General features: G+C 29.5%; 3 protein-coding genes across 6 annotated transcripts; all 3 read right to left on the bottom strand.

The window, feature by feature from the left end:
• Window positions 1-625: 625 nt before the first annotated feature.
• On the bottom strand, window positions 626-6,020 carry LOC117924297 (proteasome subunit alpha type-4). Of its 2 annotated transcripts, none has more exons than XM_034842897.1 (2): window positions 5,957-6,020; window positions 626-1,582 (listed from the first exon to the last, which is right to left on the bottom strand). In XM_034842897.1, exon 2 carries the CDS (start codon window positions 1,552-1,554, stop codon window positions 802-804), a length of 753 nt encoding a protein of 250 aa, XP_034698788.1. In that variant the 5' UTR covers window positions 1,555-1,582; window positions 5,957-6,020; the 3' UTR covers window positions 626-801. The 2 variants fall into 2 exon arrangements, with proteins under 2 accessions (XP_034698788.1, XP_034698789.1); XM_034842898.1 differs by having other exon boundaries at window positions 626-1,565; window positions 5,957-6,012.
• Window positions 6,021-7,035: 1,015 nt separating this feature from the next.
• Window positions 7,036-11,625, bottom strand: LOC117923281. Of its 3 annotated transcripts, XM_034841507.1 has the most exons (3): window positions 11,553-11,625; window positions 7,641-7,642; window positions 7,036-7,503 (listed from the first exon to the last, which is right to left on the bottom strand). In XM_034841507.1, the coding sequence occupies exons 1-3, from the start codon at window positions 11,608-11,610 to the stop codon at window positions 7,177-7,179; spliced, it is 387 nt and encodes a 128-aa protein (XP_034697398.1). In that variant the 5' UTR covers window positions 11,611-11,625; the 3' UTR covers window positions 7,036-7,176. The 3 variants fall into 3 exon arrangements, with proteins under 3 accessions (XP_034697398.1, XP_034697399.1, XP_034697397.1); XM_034841508.1 differs by lacking the exon at window positions 7,641-7,642 and having other exon boundaries at window positions 11,553-11,624; XM_034841506.1 differs by lacking the exons at window positions 7,641-7,642; window positions 11,553-11,625 and adding an exon at window positions 11,488-11,545.
• A 4,553-nt stretch (window positions 11,626-16,178) lies between these two features.
• Window positions 16,179-17,479, bottom strand: LOC117923892 (protein STRICTOSIDINE SYNTHASE-LIKE 10-like). Its single transcript, XM_034842386.1, has 3 exons — window positions 17,244-17,479; window positions 16,701-16,970; window positions 16,179-16,596 (listed from the first exon to the last, which is right to left on the bottom strand). The coding sequence occupies exons 1-3, from the start codon at window positions 17,477-17,479 to the stop codon at window positions 16,179-16,181; spliced, it is 924 nt and encodes a 307-aa protein (XP_034698277.1).
• Between the last annotated feature and the right edge of the window lie 609 nt (window positions 17,480-18,088).

Here is an 18,088-nt window from a genome sequence, read left to right as displayed (position 1 = left end):
AATAGGTAATCATTATTATACTTCAAATATAATAGTATATTGTAGTCATTTATTGTATGACTAATAATTTTGATTAATAAGAAGAGATAAATGAATTAAATATTTTCAATTTTCCAAATATTTATATATTAAAAAATAATAGGAGAATATTTTTTTCATCCAAAATCCATCAAATCAAACAAAGCTAAAAATAAAAAAAAAAAATATGTAATAAATTTGGTAATGAGTTTCAGTGTTCTCACATCATTTCCCATCATTTAATTATAATTTTTCCCCTCCACAATTATAAATCTGAAAATAAAATGAATAAATATATAAAGACAATTGAATATTTTAATTCATTTTCAGTGCCAGTAAAATCTTGAAAAGAAACCAAATTTTATTCTCGTTCCATTTTCCATGTTTACAAGATAATCTCGTAAATATTTCAATGGAATTTCTAATCCTGATCCTTTAATTCCCTTCCTTTCTCATCCCCTTGATGATTCCGAGTTATAATCAAACACCAACTGTTTCAATAATTCCCCTTGCCAGTGTTTCTAGTAGATTAAAAACGCTTTCACGATGATCACTTCCAAGTGCTGCAAAAGAAACAATTAATTTAGACCTAACTAGCTACGAAGCAAGCTTAAAAGTTCCAATCCATGAACAAGGAAGAGTTGCTTTCAGCACAATAATCCATCATGTGTTTCACAAAGTTATACCAAATGGAGCATACAATTCAAAATCCTGCTGATGATAGATAATGATCCAAGTAAACCTCAAACTTGCATTTAAGCCAAAATACAGTATCTAGTACCCTCAAGAGGTCTCAGCAGCTGGTTGGGTCACTCCAAACTTCACCAGCAGCTTGCTCAGGGCGTCGGCTGAGCATACCTGGTACTTAACTTTCCCAGAGGCAGAGAGGAATACCTCAGCCAGTTCCAGCTTGTCCGAAGTAAGGCTCGTGCTGTCCATTGTCTTGCTCAGTACCTTCAGTGCCAGCTGAACTGCGTCTTCTCTTGAGATGTCGTCTTTGTAGTCCTGTTTAAGCATTGATTGTGCTGCTTGATTGTTTGCCCCAATTGCTGCAGCCTTCCATCCACCATAGTTTCCACTAGGGTCACTCATGTAGAGCTGGAACCCGAAATTCTTATCCCAGCCTGCAAACAGAAACGAAACACCAAAGGGTCGAAGCCCACCAAACTGTGTGTAGCCTTGCTTGGTGTCACATAGAGACTGAACCAGCTGTTCGACTGGCATTGGCTCTTGGTAAGCGTAGGTGTAGCGCTGGGCTTGGACCCTGGCCGTGTTGATAAGGATGTTGGCATCAGACATGATCCCAGCAACAGCACATGCTACATGATCATCAATCTTGTACATCTTCTCTGTTGATGTCGAGGTTTGAAGGAGTTTGGAAGTGACCTTCTTTTCACCTACCAAAACAACACCATCCTTTGACAGGATTCCAATCGCAGTCCCTGCATTTCCAATGGCCTCCATTGCATACTCGACTTGGTAGAGACGCCCTTCAGGGGAAAAGATTGTTGTACGGCTATCATACCTCCGAGACATTTTGTATCACACTGGAAACGAAATAAGTCTGTCAAGAGTACAACAATGGAATAGCAAAGTTCTCAGCTCAGAAGGTACAAGAAATAAGTACAATTTAGATATGAAATTCAAAAACAGAGACAAATGAGTGTCTAGAAAACTCGAGCTTAGAATAAAGCTACCATCAATTCCTAAAATGTTCACTTTCATGGATACCATTGCTAAAGTGTTTACTGTGTAATAATTACTTCATCATGCAGTTTCTGGCTCATAATTATGATTTCAGTGCTTTTACATATCCCCATTTTTTTGTAATATAAAAATTGAAGAGGAGACTCATACAACTTCTTAAAAAAGATTACTAACCACTGAAAATAATTCCAAAAAAAAAAATTGCAATATGAAGCAGAGCAGAGGGCAGTGGAAGACTAGACCATAGAATCAAGATAAAACTTAGTTTCAGAGACCTGCAATATGAAATTTTTTTGCATGATTCTCTAGTTCAGTTAACTCTATTAGAATAGAGGGAAATAACAGACCAGATTCTTAGCAAAAAGCAATCAAGATATATGATGGTTTCTTCAGGCATTCCAACCATTTAAGTAGACGGATGTCCTATTTGTTTACATCCATTAGTTCATAAGGGATTAAATGTTGATTTAAGGGGGGTCATCACATGTTTTAGAGTACACACAAAACACTCTCACAGCTAATTCAACGTATAGTCTTAGCATAGAGATAAAATATATGTAAATTAAGGCTTGATAGAATATTTTATAATGGAAAATACATTTCCCTTTCACAAGAAACAAACAAGTATTAATATGAACAAATAGAAAACCAAAACAAAAATGAAAAAGTTACCCCAGAAGAGGGAGGGGGTGGTGGTTAGAGAGAGAGAGAGAGAGAGAGGGAGAGAGGCAGCATGAAATCCCTTACAGGAAGAGAGAGAGAGAAAGAAAGAGAGAGAGAAGGTGACATGATATATATAAAGAGAGCAAGAGACAGAGAAAGAGGGAGGACAGTATAAAATCCCCTACAGAAAGAGAAAACAGCATGAAATCCCCCAAAAAAGAGAGTGTAAGAGCAAGAGGCAGGAGAGACAGGGGCAGCATCAAACTCCCTAAAAAGAACTCCTAATTGTGATGCACCTCACTCAGCTGATTGATCAACTGTCTCTTTAGACAAACAGGAAGAATAAGCACAACCCAATCCTCAAGCCAAAATAATCAACAATCTAGCATAACCAAACATCAAATTTCCATGTGACTTTTCTCCAGTTATGCCCATGGCAAAACAACGATTAAATACCCTCAAACCAAGAGCTAATGGGTACACAAAGATCTTGTCTGAACCAAGCTTCGTAAAATATTTGCCTCTATTGCCAAGCCAAAACATCATCCAAAATTGTCTAAACAAAAACAAAGCCTCCGACACTTAATTGGAACTAAGATGACCTAAGTTTATTTGGAGTTAACCTTAGTCTAAGACTAGGCTTCCTGTTGCCAACTCAAATAATTGAGATACAGCCACACAGCCACACAGACACAACTAGAAAAAGGAGGCAAAGGAGAGAAAGGAAACAAGGAGAAACAAAGAATGACTACAAATGCAGGTGTTGAGAAAAGGTAAATCAAACTTTTGCAAACTATTCCATTTCAAGATAAGCAGAGATGATTATTTTAATGGAACATTCACTAGGATCAGACAGCACTAGATGTGATGAAATGCTTTAATGATCAAAAGATTCTCCATAATAGTGAATTAGAAGATTATGAACTCGATTATCTAGACCATTATGTAGCTCATTCTATATACTATATGAGAGCCTACACATGCTCCCTGATCTTGTTTTAGAACTTGCTTGTGCTTCACCCTAGCAAGCCACTACGTAGCTATGCTATAGCTAATTTTTGCACCCACAAGATCCATAAGTTGAGAATAAAAAAAATACTTCCTACAGAAAGACGCAAGTACCCAGGATGCTTTGCAAAAGATCAGCTTGCTTAGCATTGAAACCAATTCACAATGTTGACAAAGACAATGTTACACCATGGGACCCCAGATTGCCTATGGTAAAAGGTGATAAATGAGGCCATAGCCCGAGAGAATTTAGAAAGTAATGAATTGAAGTACCTAATAAAAATATTAGATATTGAAAATAAACTACCTTTTCCAATAAAAAAAAATAAACTACCTAATTAAAACAATATAAACATCATCAACATAATTACAATTACTGCTGTACTACTGCACAATTTGTAAAAGATACTTAGATGAGTAGGATAATTTATAATATAATGTGCACAGTTAAAATAATAAAACAATATCTGAAAGCGATATATCATAAATGAAATCTCTAAATCAAGTAGCTCACTGTAAATGCCTAGAATTAGAATTATAAGTCAAATAAAAAAGAATGAGAAAAAAATGTAAATGTAAGAATACTATTTAAGAAAACTATGAAACAGAGAATAAACAAGCATTTGTCTTGACTGTGTAAGATAAATAAAAAATTATCTTGAATTGCATTTTGCTTTTCCTAAATGTGCTTCAACATTTTTCAGTTGAAAAAACAGAAGCTTTGATTTTAGGAATTAAATGCTAACAGAGCCATGATTCAAAGAAGGAACAAAGTTACAAACAATGATCCTAGAAAAAAAAATTTATGATTTGTGGGCGCTCAAAACTCAAATGACTGAAAAAAAATGCCAAATAGGGAAAAACATGCTCAAAACTGCTATTAGACAGATGAAAAGAGCCAAAAAAAGAAAAGGACCATCAGCAAGCAAAAAGAGAGAATGAAAATATAAGAATACTCATCTAGAAGATTGGTTTGGGAGAGAATACTCCAAAAGGGACCCTCTTTTGTGAGAACAAAAAAATGGTGTTCTTTATTTTCACTTCAAGAAAGACAAAAAAAAAATATGTTCTACATTCCTGAAAAACCGGCCACTCCCTGAAACTTGAAACTTAACACAACTAAGCCAGTAAGAGATACAATGCTCCCTTTCCTTTTCTGAGCAATACAACTGCACATAAGTCCTTTCAATCCCCCAGAAAATTAAAGAAAGTGAAAAGCTCAATTTTTAATTTTCCATCTAATTTATTTGACTATTTCTACTTTTTAAAATTTGCATTTAATATAGGAGTTCAATTCATGAGAGACCATTAATAAATAAATTAAAAAAAAAAAAAGGTAGCAATACAATCAACCCAAAAATCAAGCCTTAATTTGTAAAACTAGAGAAAAAAACATTATAAACAAGTAGCTAATATATGACCACAAGCAAGAAACACATGTTCATAATTCACCCCATGAACCCTAGAAATTTTTTTTTTTTTTTTGATGAGTATGAACCCTAGAAATATTTGTTCCCCACAGAAATCACTGATTTAAAAGAAAAACATAACAAAAGTGTAGCTCCAAATAGTAACAACTGCAGCAGTAATACTTCTTACTGGGCTTACAAAAATTGGTAGAAACACCTTCCCTCCCATATTCATAGAAGGGAAAAATTCCATTCATTTCATTTCTTAAAGAACAGGTCCTATAGTATGACATATATCATTGCATAATTTGGCAAAGTTTCCTACAAATCAAGGTTAGATGCAACCCTGCAGCATAACACCAACTTATTTTGAAATATCAACCAAGTGCAATGTAGCAATGACAAGGATATAGTTTCCATTGAGGAATAGTATGAATGAAAACGTGAGCTGTTGTTTCCAGTTGAGAAAGAACTCATATGTCCTGTCCAATAATAATGGATTCAGGTTCTAAAATGCAAGGATTCTGTAGGCAGGCAGTTTTCAAGAAGATAGAAAATTAAATTCATCATCTATCACGATTCAAGAAATTTTGAGAGAGAAGTCCTGGTGCCATTTTTATCTTAATTATTTCAACCTTGTAAAATTAAATTTTACTCCCACCAACCAGAATAGATCGAACATAAGGGTTCAGTTCTTCTTCTCTGTTCTTCAGCTCAGGTTTCGCAGCAAACAAACATTAAAAATAAATTCAACCACGAAATCGAGCCCAAATACATAAAAAGTATAAACAAACAACTAGCATGTGAATAAAAACAAGAAATAAAATTCCATAATTTACTAAAAAACCTAGAAATACTCCTAATGTACCGCGTATTACTTCAATATTTCACTTTTTCAAGAATCTGCAAACGAGAAAAACAAGGAACACAATTCTCGCCTTCTTTTATTCAGATCAATTTCCACAGAATAAAACAGAAAATAAATGAAAAATACATGAGAAAATCAGGGGAAAACACAATCAGCTAGCCCTAATTATAAACTGAAAACAAATAGCAGATATATGATGATAAACACGAAATACATTTTGATAATTCAACGAAGAAACCCTAGGAAATGATCTGAATCGATGGATAGAGAGAGAAAGAGAGACCTGACGAGGGAGAAATCAGAATTTGGAGAGCACAGAGCCGAGAAGGGTTGAGCTTCGATTGCCCACTCTCCAAGCCAAAGGCCTTCTTCTATAGACACTGGTCTCGTTACATTTTTGCCCCCCAAAACTTCTTTCTTTTTCCCTAATTACCCTTCCACTTTTTGACATTTTTCATATACGACCATGCCGAAGTTTAATCTAAATTTTATTATTATTATAGTGGTTGTCACTTAGGCCCAAAAGAAAATTAAGGGTCTGTTTAAAAAATGTTTTTGAAAACCGTTTCTACTCTCTGAAACCAAAATACAGAAAAAAATATTTGAAAACCAATAAAACATTTTCTATTTTATGTTCTTAATTTAACATCGGTCAGTTGTTTTCAATTATTTTTACTTGTTTTTTTATAATTATTTTAAAAAATAATTATATAAATGTATAAAATAATTAAAAATAAAGCAATAAATATAAAATTTATTTTTATAACATATTTAAAAATATTAAACATAAATTAAAAACATTTTAAGTTTTCAAACATATTTTTATTTTACAAAATATCATAGAAAGGTTTTTAAAATATACTTTTTAAAACTATTTTTTAAAACTGTTTTTAAAAATAAACAAGGCCTAAAAGTCCTACCAAGTGATTCATTAAGATTATATTTGGTTTACAGAATTAAAATATATATAAAAAATTAAATATAATTAAATATATATATATTAAAATTATTCATTGACTTGAAATCTATTTTTTATTTTTCTTTATTTTTTTTCATATTTTCCCTCAAATTTCTTGGGAACCAAACAAGCCCTAAAGAAAATATGATTTGAATGAAATATTAATAAAAGATAATAAAAATAAAAGCTATGATAATAGTATTCTTAACTACATTTAAAAAAAAAATTGTAATATATAAAACATAATGTTGACTAAAAATAATGATAATCTAACACACCCATGTGTAGTTGAATCATATAACATAACCATAAACTATTATCTTTCCTAGGACTTTGCTCATTATCACAATCTTCTATTTTTTAATTGTGGTCTGTCACAAAATTTAGATAAGTTGAAAAAAAAATGTATGAAAATGAGGCAGATATATAACCTATAGATAACGTCGTCATCCAATATTTACATCTGATGTCCAAAATCAACTATAGCAAAGCAAAATATAAAAACGAGCTACACACACATCAAAACGATAAAGTCCCTCCCTAATCTAGCTCGAACGGTCTGCTGGAGGGAACGGCCTGAAGCTTGGACCGGGCAGAGCAGATACCCACGACTCTCCTGCGGCTGATCTCTGGCCCATACGTTGAACAAGGGCATGTATGTCATCAAATCGGTTGTCCATACGTTCAAAGCCCATGGCTATCTCCTCCCGAAGCTGGTCCACGGAGTTCATCAACCGCTCCAACATCTGGAGGATCCGGTCTTCACCGCCCTCAGGTACAGCAGCAGCAGCAGCAGCACGATGAGATGCTCTAACCTTTCGTCGACTGCCACACTCTCTAGTACGTGCTCTTATATTCCCCATTTTTTTTTCCTAATGTGAGAATTGGAAAGGCAGCTCATAAGACTTCTACCAACCACGAAAATAATTCAACTAAATTAAGCCTCAAATCAAATGGCAAAATGCACAGATTCTTGAACATGAGAATCATGACTTTGAGCCACAATCACTTCTCATATGGTTGAATCATTATGACACTCTAAAAAAATCAACAATAGACAAAACCGTCTAAAAAATCAACCTAGGTAAATAATATGATAAAAGAACAAAAACAACAATAGAACTTTGTACCCCAACTACTTGGGGAAAACTACCATCTAGAATTCAATGAGAAACAAATAAAAAAGAGGGAAACACTAGACTAGATTCTTAGTAGAAAAGTTATTTTTTGAGAATTGCATTATGAAAATATTTTGCATCATTCTCTACCTCCTTTACCACCATTAGAATAGAGGGAAACACTAGACTAGATTCTTAGTAGAAAGGAATCAAGATATGTGATGGTTTCTTCAGACATTCCATTTTAGTGGGAATGATATGCTATTTGTTTACATGCATTAGTTCATAAGGGATTAACTGCTGAATTTGATGGGGGTCATGAAATGTTTGATTATGGAAAACACATTTTCCTTCTATGAGAAACAAAAAATTATTAACATGAAAAAACAGAATGCCAAAAGGCAAAAGGAAAAAAATCCACAAAAAAACAAAGAAACCATTGCCCACAATTAATCAACCCTAATCCCATAGAGAGAGAAAGAGAGAGAGAGAGAGAGAGAGAAAGAGAGAGGATAGCAAGAAATCCCCTAAAGAGAGAGGGAGGGGGAGAGTGATACAATGGTAGAATGAAATTCCCTTGACAGAGACGGAAACACAAAATCCCCTATATAGAGAGATAAGAAACAAAGAGAAGGCATCAAGAAACCCCCCTAGAGAGAGAAAAAAGAAAACAGAGAGAAGACAATATGAAACAACCTAGAAAGAGAATGAGAGAGGTAACATGAAATCCCTTAAGAGAGGACAGTAGCACAAGACTCCTAGTTGTGATGCACCTTGCTTAGCCAATTCAACTATCTGTTTATACAAGCAAGTAATTCAGCCCAATTCTCTAACGAAAAAAATCAACAATCTAGCATAACCAAACATCAAACTCCCACTCTCTTGTTGCACCTACTATAAAACGATAGCTAAATTCCCTTCAACCAAGAGATTATGGATACCCAAAGATTTTGTATGAACCAAGCTTTCCAACAACGGTAAAATCTTTGCCTCAATTACAAACCAAGTCATGCTTAATCAAGCTTTGAACATTATCCAAAATCATCCAAATGAAAACAACTTCCAATACTTCCATGGAACTAAGATGACCTAAAATTAATTCAGGTTTAACCCAAGCTCATGCCTAGGTTTCGTATTGCCAACTCAAATAATTGAGATGCAACAAATTAAACAAGGCTAGAGAAAGAGGCAAAGAAGAAAAAGATGACATGGAAGAAAGAGCAGAGATGATTAATGGAACATTCACTGAAGATTAGACACCACTAGATTTGGTGGAACCCATTAATGGTCAAACAATTCTCCACACCTGTAAACAGAAAGGTTTATGAACTAATTATCAGGACCATAAGTAGCTCATTCTCTATGCTATATGAAAGCCTGCATGCACTTCCCCAACTGTCTTTAGAATTTGCTTTTGCTTCACACTTGGAAGACACTAAATAGCAATGTTATAGCTAATGCTAATTTTCCCAACAATTGAGAATAAATAAATACCTCCTGGAGAAAATGTAAGTACCCAAGGACACTTTGTGATGGATCAACACGCTTTATGTCAAAACTAATACATAATATTAACAGAGACACCATAGGACCCTATATTAGCATGGTGAAAAGTTAGATATGAGGCCACAGCCCCAGTGAATTTCAAAAGTAATGAATTAAAGTAGCTAATAAAAATATTAGTTTTGAATATACTAAGTAAAACAATATAAGCCTCATCAACATATTTATAATTAATGATATAATGTTGCACAATTGGATAAGATACTTAGATGAGTAGGATAATTTGTAAGATGAAGGACACAAATTGAATAATGAAACAATATACGAAAGTAATATACCATAAACAAAATCTCTAAATCAAGTAGCATGGATCAAACTCTAATCACTTAGAATTAGAATAATAAATTGAATAAAAAAAAAAGACAAAAAAAGTTTAAATTTAATAACATTCCTCAATAAAAACTATTAAACAGATAAAAAAAACTGAACAGAAAATAAACAAGCAGTTGTCTTCACCGAGTAAGATAAATAAAAAATATGTTGATTTAAACTTTTGTTCTTCCTAAATGTACTTCAAATTTTTTCAAAAACTTTGACGAAACAAAAGGTTTTTGATTTCAGGAACAAAACACTAACTAGCTGTGATTGACAGCAGGAACTGAGTTGCTGACGATAATCTTAGGAAATAATATTATGATTTATGGGCCAGAAATAATCAGATGGCTGAAAAAAATGCTCCATAAAAGCCTCAAATAGGGGAAAACATCCTCAAAACTGCTATAATAGATAAAAAGTGCAAAGAGAGAGGGGGAAGGGGGGTGTCATCAACAAGCAAAAAGAGAGAATGAAAATCCAAGAATACTTGTCTAAAAGTTTGATTAGGGAGACTGAAAGGGACCCATTTTTATGACAACACAAGTACGGGGTTCTCTAATTTCTCCTCTTCAAGAAAGACAGAAATGAAAATGATACATATCCAAACACTGAAATTTGAAACTTCAACAATGAAAAGCCGATAAAAAGCATAATATCTTTTCTTTCCAAGATTTTCTCGTAACACTCCTTTTAACCCCCCAGAAAATTAAAGAAAATGAAACTCAATTTAAATTTAAATTTAATTTATTTGACTATTTCAACCTTTTAAAATTTGTTAGTTTCCAGAGAAACCAAACCCGAGAGTTCATTTAAAAAAAAAAAAAAGAGAGAGAAAAAAAAAAATAGGTAACCATATATGACCACAAGCAAGACACATTTTCATCATTCACAGCATGAACCCTAGAAATATTTGTTCGCCATGAAAATCATTGATTTAGAAGAAAACATAATAAGAATGCTTGGTGTGCCTTTTTCTAGGTGTTTTTTTTATCAATACATGGTTTTTTTGTTTGCCTATCAAAAAATTTAAAAAAACAAATGCATAAAAAAAAGGTAGCTCCAAATGGTGACAACTACAGAAGCAATAGTTCTCATTGGGCCGGACAAAACTGTTGGAAACACCTGCCATCCCATATTTCTAGAGAGGAAAAAATTTCAGTCATTTGATTTATTAGAAAAGCAAAAATGTTATCTGCAACCTCGAACATTAAGCAAATTATTTTGAAATATCAACCAGGTAAGTATGGTAATGACAAGGTGAGAAAGGGTCAGAATGAAAATGTGAGCTGTTGTTCCAGTTGAGAAAAAAACTCATTTGTCCTGTTCAATGTTTCCATATGCAACTTGCAAAAAGTGATTAAAAATGAAAAGAAAAAAAAAAACTCAATATCATAAAGGCTTTTTACGAGCGGGTGTGGTGCGGTGGGGTGGGGAGGTGGGTGGGGGAGGGGGGCTGGGGCTTTCAAAAAGTTTCAGTTTTTCCTCTCCTTTCTTCAGCTCAGGTTTCAAAGCAGCCAAACAGTAAAAAAGGGGAAAATAAAATCAAGCCCAAATATATAAAAAAAAAATACAAAAAAATTATACACAAACAACTAACATGTGATCAACAACAAAGAAATCAAATTCTATAATTTACTAACAAACCTAGGAATGCTTCATTATTTCACCTTTCCAAGAATTTGTATTTGCCACGCGCGGGTTTAGTTCTCGTTTTCTTTTAATCAGATCAGGGTTTCACACCAACCAAACAGAAAATAAACTAAAAATACAAGAAAAAACAAGGGAATTGCACAATGAGTGGCAAAATTAAGCCCAAATTAAACACTGAAAACAAATAGTATGATAATAGACAAGAAATACATTTTGATAATTCAACGAAGAAACCCTAGAAAATGATCTCAATCGACGGGTAGAGAAAGAGAGACCTGACGAGAGAGAAATCTGAAGTTGGAGAGGCCGAACTCGAAGCCTAAGGCCTTTCATTATATACGCTGGTTTCGTTTCTCTTTGCCCCAAAATTTCTCCATTTTTTCCTAATTGCCCCTAAGATTTTGACGTTTTGTATGCACCGCCATTCCGCCTCATGTTGAAGCTCTATGTCTACTTCATTATTATTATTATTATTATTAGGATTCTGACAGGTCTATACGGTCTTTTTGGAACACGTCACATTTATTGATAGCTACAACTTACAAAGTTTAAAAAGACTTCTTCGCATTATAGAATAACAGTTACAAAAATATGATTTGGATGAAATATTAATAAAAGATAATCAAAATAAATGATATCATAATAGTTTTTTCTAAAGTATATTAATAAAATATTTATTTTTTCTTAAATTTTTTTTTTTTCTTTTTTTTTCTTTTTGTTTCTGTTTCATTTTTCTTTAAATTTTGTAAAATCAAATTAAAATATTTAGTAAAATTTAATACTTATTACTTAATAATTAAATTAATTTTAAAATAAATTATACTTAAATCGTTAACTTAAAACTTATTATTTTAAATATTAAAATTATTTGATAAAATTGATTTAAAATTTATTCTAAATTATCAATTAATGTATTTGTCATTATACATTATAATTGAGGCAAAGGAAGTCAAGTAACAATGGAGGTCGTGAAATAATAAAAAAAATCGTGAAAATAATTAAAACAAATAAAAATAAAAATGTGGATTTAACATGTCTCTATTTTCTAAGTAATTTCCATATTATAATTTTTATTTTTTAAAAATCCTAATTATAACAAATAGGGATAAAAAGATAAATAAAAATATGGACTTAAAAATAAATTAATTATTTTTATTTATTACTTAAAAGTTATTTTCGATTTTAAATTATACTATTAAGTTATTTTACCAAATATATCTAATTTATTTAATGACATAAATTAAATTATTAAGTTACTTTAAGTTATTAAGTTGGTTAATCAAATACCCACATAATCTAGATTTTTTTTCAAATATTAATAAAAGATTTATTGTTTTTAAATTTATTTTGTTATTTTTCTTCATTTTTTTCTTTTTGTTTATTTTTCTTTTTTATTTTGTTTATCTTCTATTTTCCTTCAAAATTTTTAGAATCAAATATAATCTAGATGTTTTTTCGTATATTATATAAATTATGCAGAATTTCACTAATTTAGGATTTTTTACCTTAAAGCCAATATCTTGTGACTTTTGTGGTGGTTATTTGAGTAACTAAAAGAAAACTATTGCATTTGTTTAATATGATCCCATTTGAAAATGATAATTCTCCTAGCACCACAATGGCCTCTTTGATCCTTGGATCTTATTTTCGTACCCTTCTAGTTGGTCTTCATTTTTCATAAATTTATTGTTAATAAGTTTCTCACAACCATACGAACTTACATTCTTAATAAATTGATTACATACTTTCTTTTTCAAATGGTGTTGATAAGTATAATAGAAAACTTCAATTTTTGAATGAGATGTTAATTTCATAATAAGATATGAGATATTTCATATATTATAATTTTTTATTTTTTATTTTTTATATACTCATTTTTTAAGTCATTTTTTAATTATAAATTAAATTTAAGGTTAAAAAAGAAAAGCTAAATAAATATTTATAAAATAATATTAATATATGTTACATAAATTATCTTTATATATTAAATAACATAAATTATTTTTTTTATTTATAAAGTTTAAATATTTTAATAATGAATATTGTTAAATATAAGAAATTTTTATTTTTTATTTTAAAATAGAAAATATTGGAATGTGATATAATTTTTATTTTAAACAATGAAAATAATATATATTTCATATTATTTCTTATTCATTTCACAAATTATATATAAACATAATATATATAACATATCACATTTATTATGCTACTTAAAAATATTATGTTAATAGAATATATATATATATATATATATATATATATATATATATATATTATATATATATATATATATATATTCAATGATATCATATTTTATTAGAAATCATATTTTAAAATATGCACTTATTAACCAATAGGATATAATATCCTAAGTTATATATATTATATCATATCCTTTCATATCCCGTTAACCAAATATAGCCTTAGGTCATGTTCGATTGGTTGGGCATCACACGAGATAGGATATAATATTATCTTATCACATGGTTAGTAATGAAATAGTATAATGGATTTCGTTATTTATCTTGTCTTATCTTCAACTAAACATAAAATAAGAATAGTGGTTTAATATATTATACATTCTCTTTTTTATATTCCTTCTACAACATATGACATCTTAATCATATGATATGAGATATGTATATCTCATGTATTGTAAATTTATTGTTTTAATCAATTTTTTTATATACTCATTTTTACAAAATAATTTGTTATTATAAATTAAATTATGTTTAAAAAAGAAATACTAAAAAGTATTTATAAAATAATATTAATTCATGATATATAAATTATTTTTATACATTGAATAACATAATATAAAAAAAATTTATTTACAAAATTTAAATATTTTAATCATAAATATTGTTACATATAAGAGAAATTTCATTTTTTAAATAAAAAATATTGGAATGTAATATTATTTTTATATTTAAACATTTTATATATATATATATATATATATATATATATATATATATATATATATATATATATATATATATTATTTTATTCATTTCACAAATTGAATATAAACATAACATAACATATAAATATATTATGTTGGGCTATCACATTCGTTAGATATAATATACAAAGATATTATATCCTAGGATATGTATTTCCTATTTAATGATATATAATATCTTAAGATATACATATTATATCATATATTATCTCATCAGGTAAATATAGTCTTATATATTTAATTATCAATTACAACAGGAAGAAAAAAAAAACTCAAGGTCATCATCAAAATCAAAATGTAACTTTAATAGCACCTTGTTTCAATTTTTTTTTTTTTAAATATACGAATTATCATTCTAATTTATATTCAAAGGAATTATATTTATAGCATGATTTGGTTGTAAGTTTATTAATTAATAAAGAATTTATAAATCTCATAGTGAATTAAAATTAAATTATTTTTTTAATAATCATTTATAAATATTGTTTGTTTTTAGCATAATTCTAAAAGAAAGAGTCCTACTTGTAATAAGTTATATTTTAATATGTTTCTAGATATTATAGTAGATGTTTGATAAAACTTAATACTTATTACTTAAAATTTATTTTAAATCATTAAATCAATATATTTATCTTTATAAATTATAATTAGGGTGAAGAAAGTTGAGTAATAATGGAGATGGTAGAATAGCAAAAGAGATTATTGAAATAATGAGGGCAAAAAGATAGAATAAAAATATAAACTTAAGAATAAATTAATTATTTTTATTTATTACTATGTTTGACTTTAGGTCACCATTAAATTATTTATCAAATATATTTAATTTACATAATGACTTAAATTAAGTTATTAAATCATTTTAAGTTATTAATTTCATTTACTCTGCACACACAAAGTTTAAAAAATCAAGAATAATATATCATTCTACGAGACATTTTTGTTTTATTTTCTATGTAAGAAATTAATTTTTAAATATTAACTAGAGAAGCAACACTCTTATTTGTTTGATGGAAAAAACTTAGATTGACATGAATAGTTGATTTTAAAAATGTGAGATTTTTTTTTTACCATATTTTTAAATTTTTTCCTTAAACTTAATAATTTAGAATAATATGTTTTTCTTTTGCCTTTTTCTTTTCCTTTATATTTTTAAAAATAAAAGATGTTCAAATAAAGTGACATTATCAAAACACATTTTCATTGATGCACTAAATACGAAAAGAAAATTTAAAGTAAGGACTAACCAAATAAAAAATTTTAAAAAGAAAAAAATATATATTTATAGAATTTTTTTAAAAAAAATACATATATTTGGGGATTCATTCATGTGGTACTGCAATATTTATTTTACTATTTTTAAAAGAAAAATAAATGTTTTTAAATTATATTTTAAATTCTTATAAACATTATACATGTTTGGTATATTTAATGCTAATAACAAAATCATATTTAATAATATTTTTAAAAGAAAAAGAAAAAGAAAAAGAGATGATGGGTATGTGTTTAAGAATGCTCTTTATTTTTAATTTTTATTATCAAAATGTTCATAAAAGTTTAACAATAAATCACGAGAACATGATACATTAAATACTTTTGAATTTTGCAAATGTTGTTTTGTATTTGGGGGCTTTTATTATATTTCTTAATTTAAAAAAAAATAAAATAAAAGCATATTCAATATTATATTAAAACAAAAAGTGTTATACTCTACATGTTAATCACTTAATCCAATCCATCCATCACCGATTTATAAAATGAAAATTTATTCAAATCTTTATAAAAGTATATTATATAATGTATAAGTGAATAATAAAAATTAAAACTAGGAATTACAAAGTAATAAAATCAAATTAAATTCCAAAAGACACCTACATATTATAATATTAAAAAATATTCTAATTTAACAGACCTATATATGACAAAATCACAGAACCTAACCATAAATCATTATCTTTCTCTTGGACTTCCTCAAAGGGCCAAAATCCTCACTTAATTCTTCCATGATCTTCCATTCTCTGTTAAGTTTTACCGATCTAACTTTTAGATCTGGTCTTCCACAATTATTTTGTGCAACCCAAAATTCCCCATGAATGTTTCTTTGAATATTATCTGGACATCCAACAAGTTGTGTAAAAGTATCACTCAATTGAGATTTTTGACCTTGGAGCCAATATCTTGTGACTTTGGCGGCAGTCGTTTCAGTAACTAAAACAAAATCTTTGTCTTTGCTTAATGCGACCCCATTTGAAAAGGATAAGCCTCTTAGCAACACCGTCACTTCTTTGGTCCTTGGATCATATTTTAGTAACCTTCCGGTCTTATCCCCTGTTTGCATTGCTATTGCATAAGCCCTAAAAAATTCTATTGTTAATAATGGGAATGAGAATCATAACTATATGGACAAACTTAAAAAAAAAAAAAAAATCTATATAATGAGTAAATTGATGATACATACCATCTTTGGAATATGGTGCTAGTATCGGTAAAATAGATAACTCCAGTGTTTTGATCAATGTCCAAAGCATTAGTAAATCGAAATGGGACTCCTTCTGCACTAGTGACTACTTGTTTGGCAACTCCACCATTGTGCCCAACCACCAATAGCCCAAAATAGGCATCTGCAATGTAAAGATCACATGTTGCTTCATTGAATTTAAGTCCTAATGGTCTTCCACATACTTGTTCCATTGCAGGGTTGATTGATCCATCACAAAATTTTGGAATCCTAATCAAGCACAAAATCAAACACATCAATTATTTCAAATACTTTCATACATTTTTATCCAACATAAAACGTACACTTACAATTACAAAGAAGGTTGAATTGAACACTAAAAGAATACTTTATGACATGCAATTAATATGAATATACAACATAATTAAAAAATGAATTATATATTATTATATTTTTAAATCTATTTAAGAAATATATGTAATTATAAGTGAATATATACTAAACATAATGAATAAAAAATTTACAAGTAGTTTTTACCTGAACGGGGAAGTGATTGCAAACTCCTTCCATCCATGTTTTGAACCTTGCCATTTTAAAATTCTACCATCCGAGATACCAGTATAAGGACCATCTCCATTACAATCGAAGGCAATGCTTTCAGGGCCAGATACCCTTGAAGGAAGTTCAAGTCTGTTGTATTTGAGGGCTTGATGTGAATTAACACATCCAAAAAGAGAAATCGAAATAAAAGAGAAGATAAAGAATTGTGAGAGCTTCATGGTGTTGAAGAAGATGATGGACAATTTTTTCTTTGGTACTATACGTAAAGGTTATGCTACCCATAATTCTATATATAAGAAGAGAATCATAGGTTGTCCTAATTAAAATCAAAATATAATTGTTATAACATAAGAATTAGGACTCTAATTAATATTTGAAAGGAGTTCTTTTCCTAGTAGGATTTGTTTTAGGAAGTGAAAGAAAGACTCCTAAATTATTTTGTTTTAATATGTTTTTAGAAACTATAATAGCCTTTTGAGAGTGGGGATTAATAAAAAAAATCCAATATAAAAAAAAGAGATTATCTGAGATAAATTTATAAAATAAAGAAAATAAGAAATCATTCTGAAGTAATGTCTCAAAAAGGAACATTCGAGCCCTCTAATTAAAATGTCTTTCATTCTGCTACCCATTGGATACGTGGCCAAACTCTATAAGAAGTATAGATTTGTGACAGATCATGGTCACCGTGCCCTGGAGGGTGACAAAACTGATGGTTTTGAAGATGAAAAATGGGCTGGATTCTACGAGCGTGAAGGCAGTGCCACCTTCTCAAGGAAGTTCCCTGGGAAGGTAACCATTCTTGATACATTTGGAATGGGCATCAA

Source organism: Vitis riparia, chromosome 10 (genome assembly GCF_004353265.1).
Source record: "Vitis riparia cultivar Riparia Gloire de Montpellier isolate 1030 chromosome 10, EGFV_Vit.rip_1.0, whole genome shotgun sequence".
Lineage (NCBI taxonomy): Eukaryota > Viridiplantae > Streptophyta > Magnoliopsida > Vitales > Vitaceae > Vitis > Vitis riparia.
This window is presented reverse-complemented; position numbering and strand designations above follow the sequence as displayed.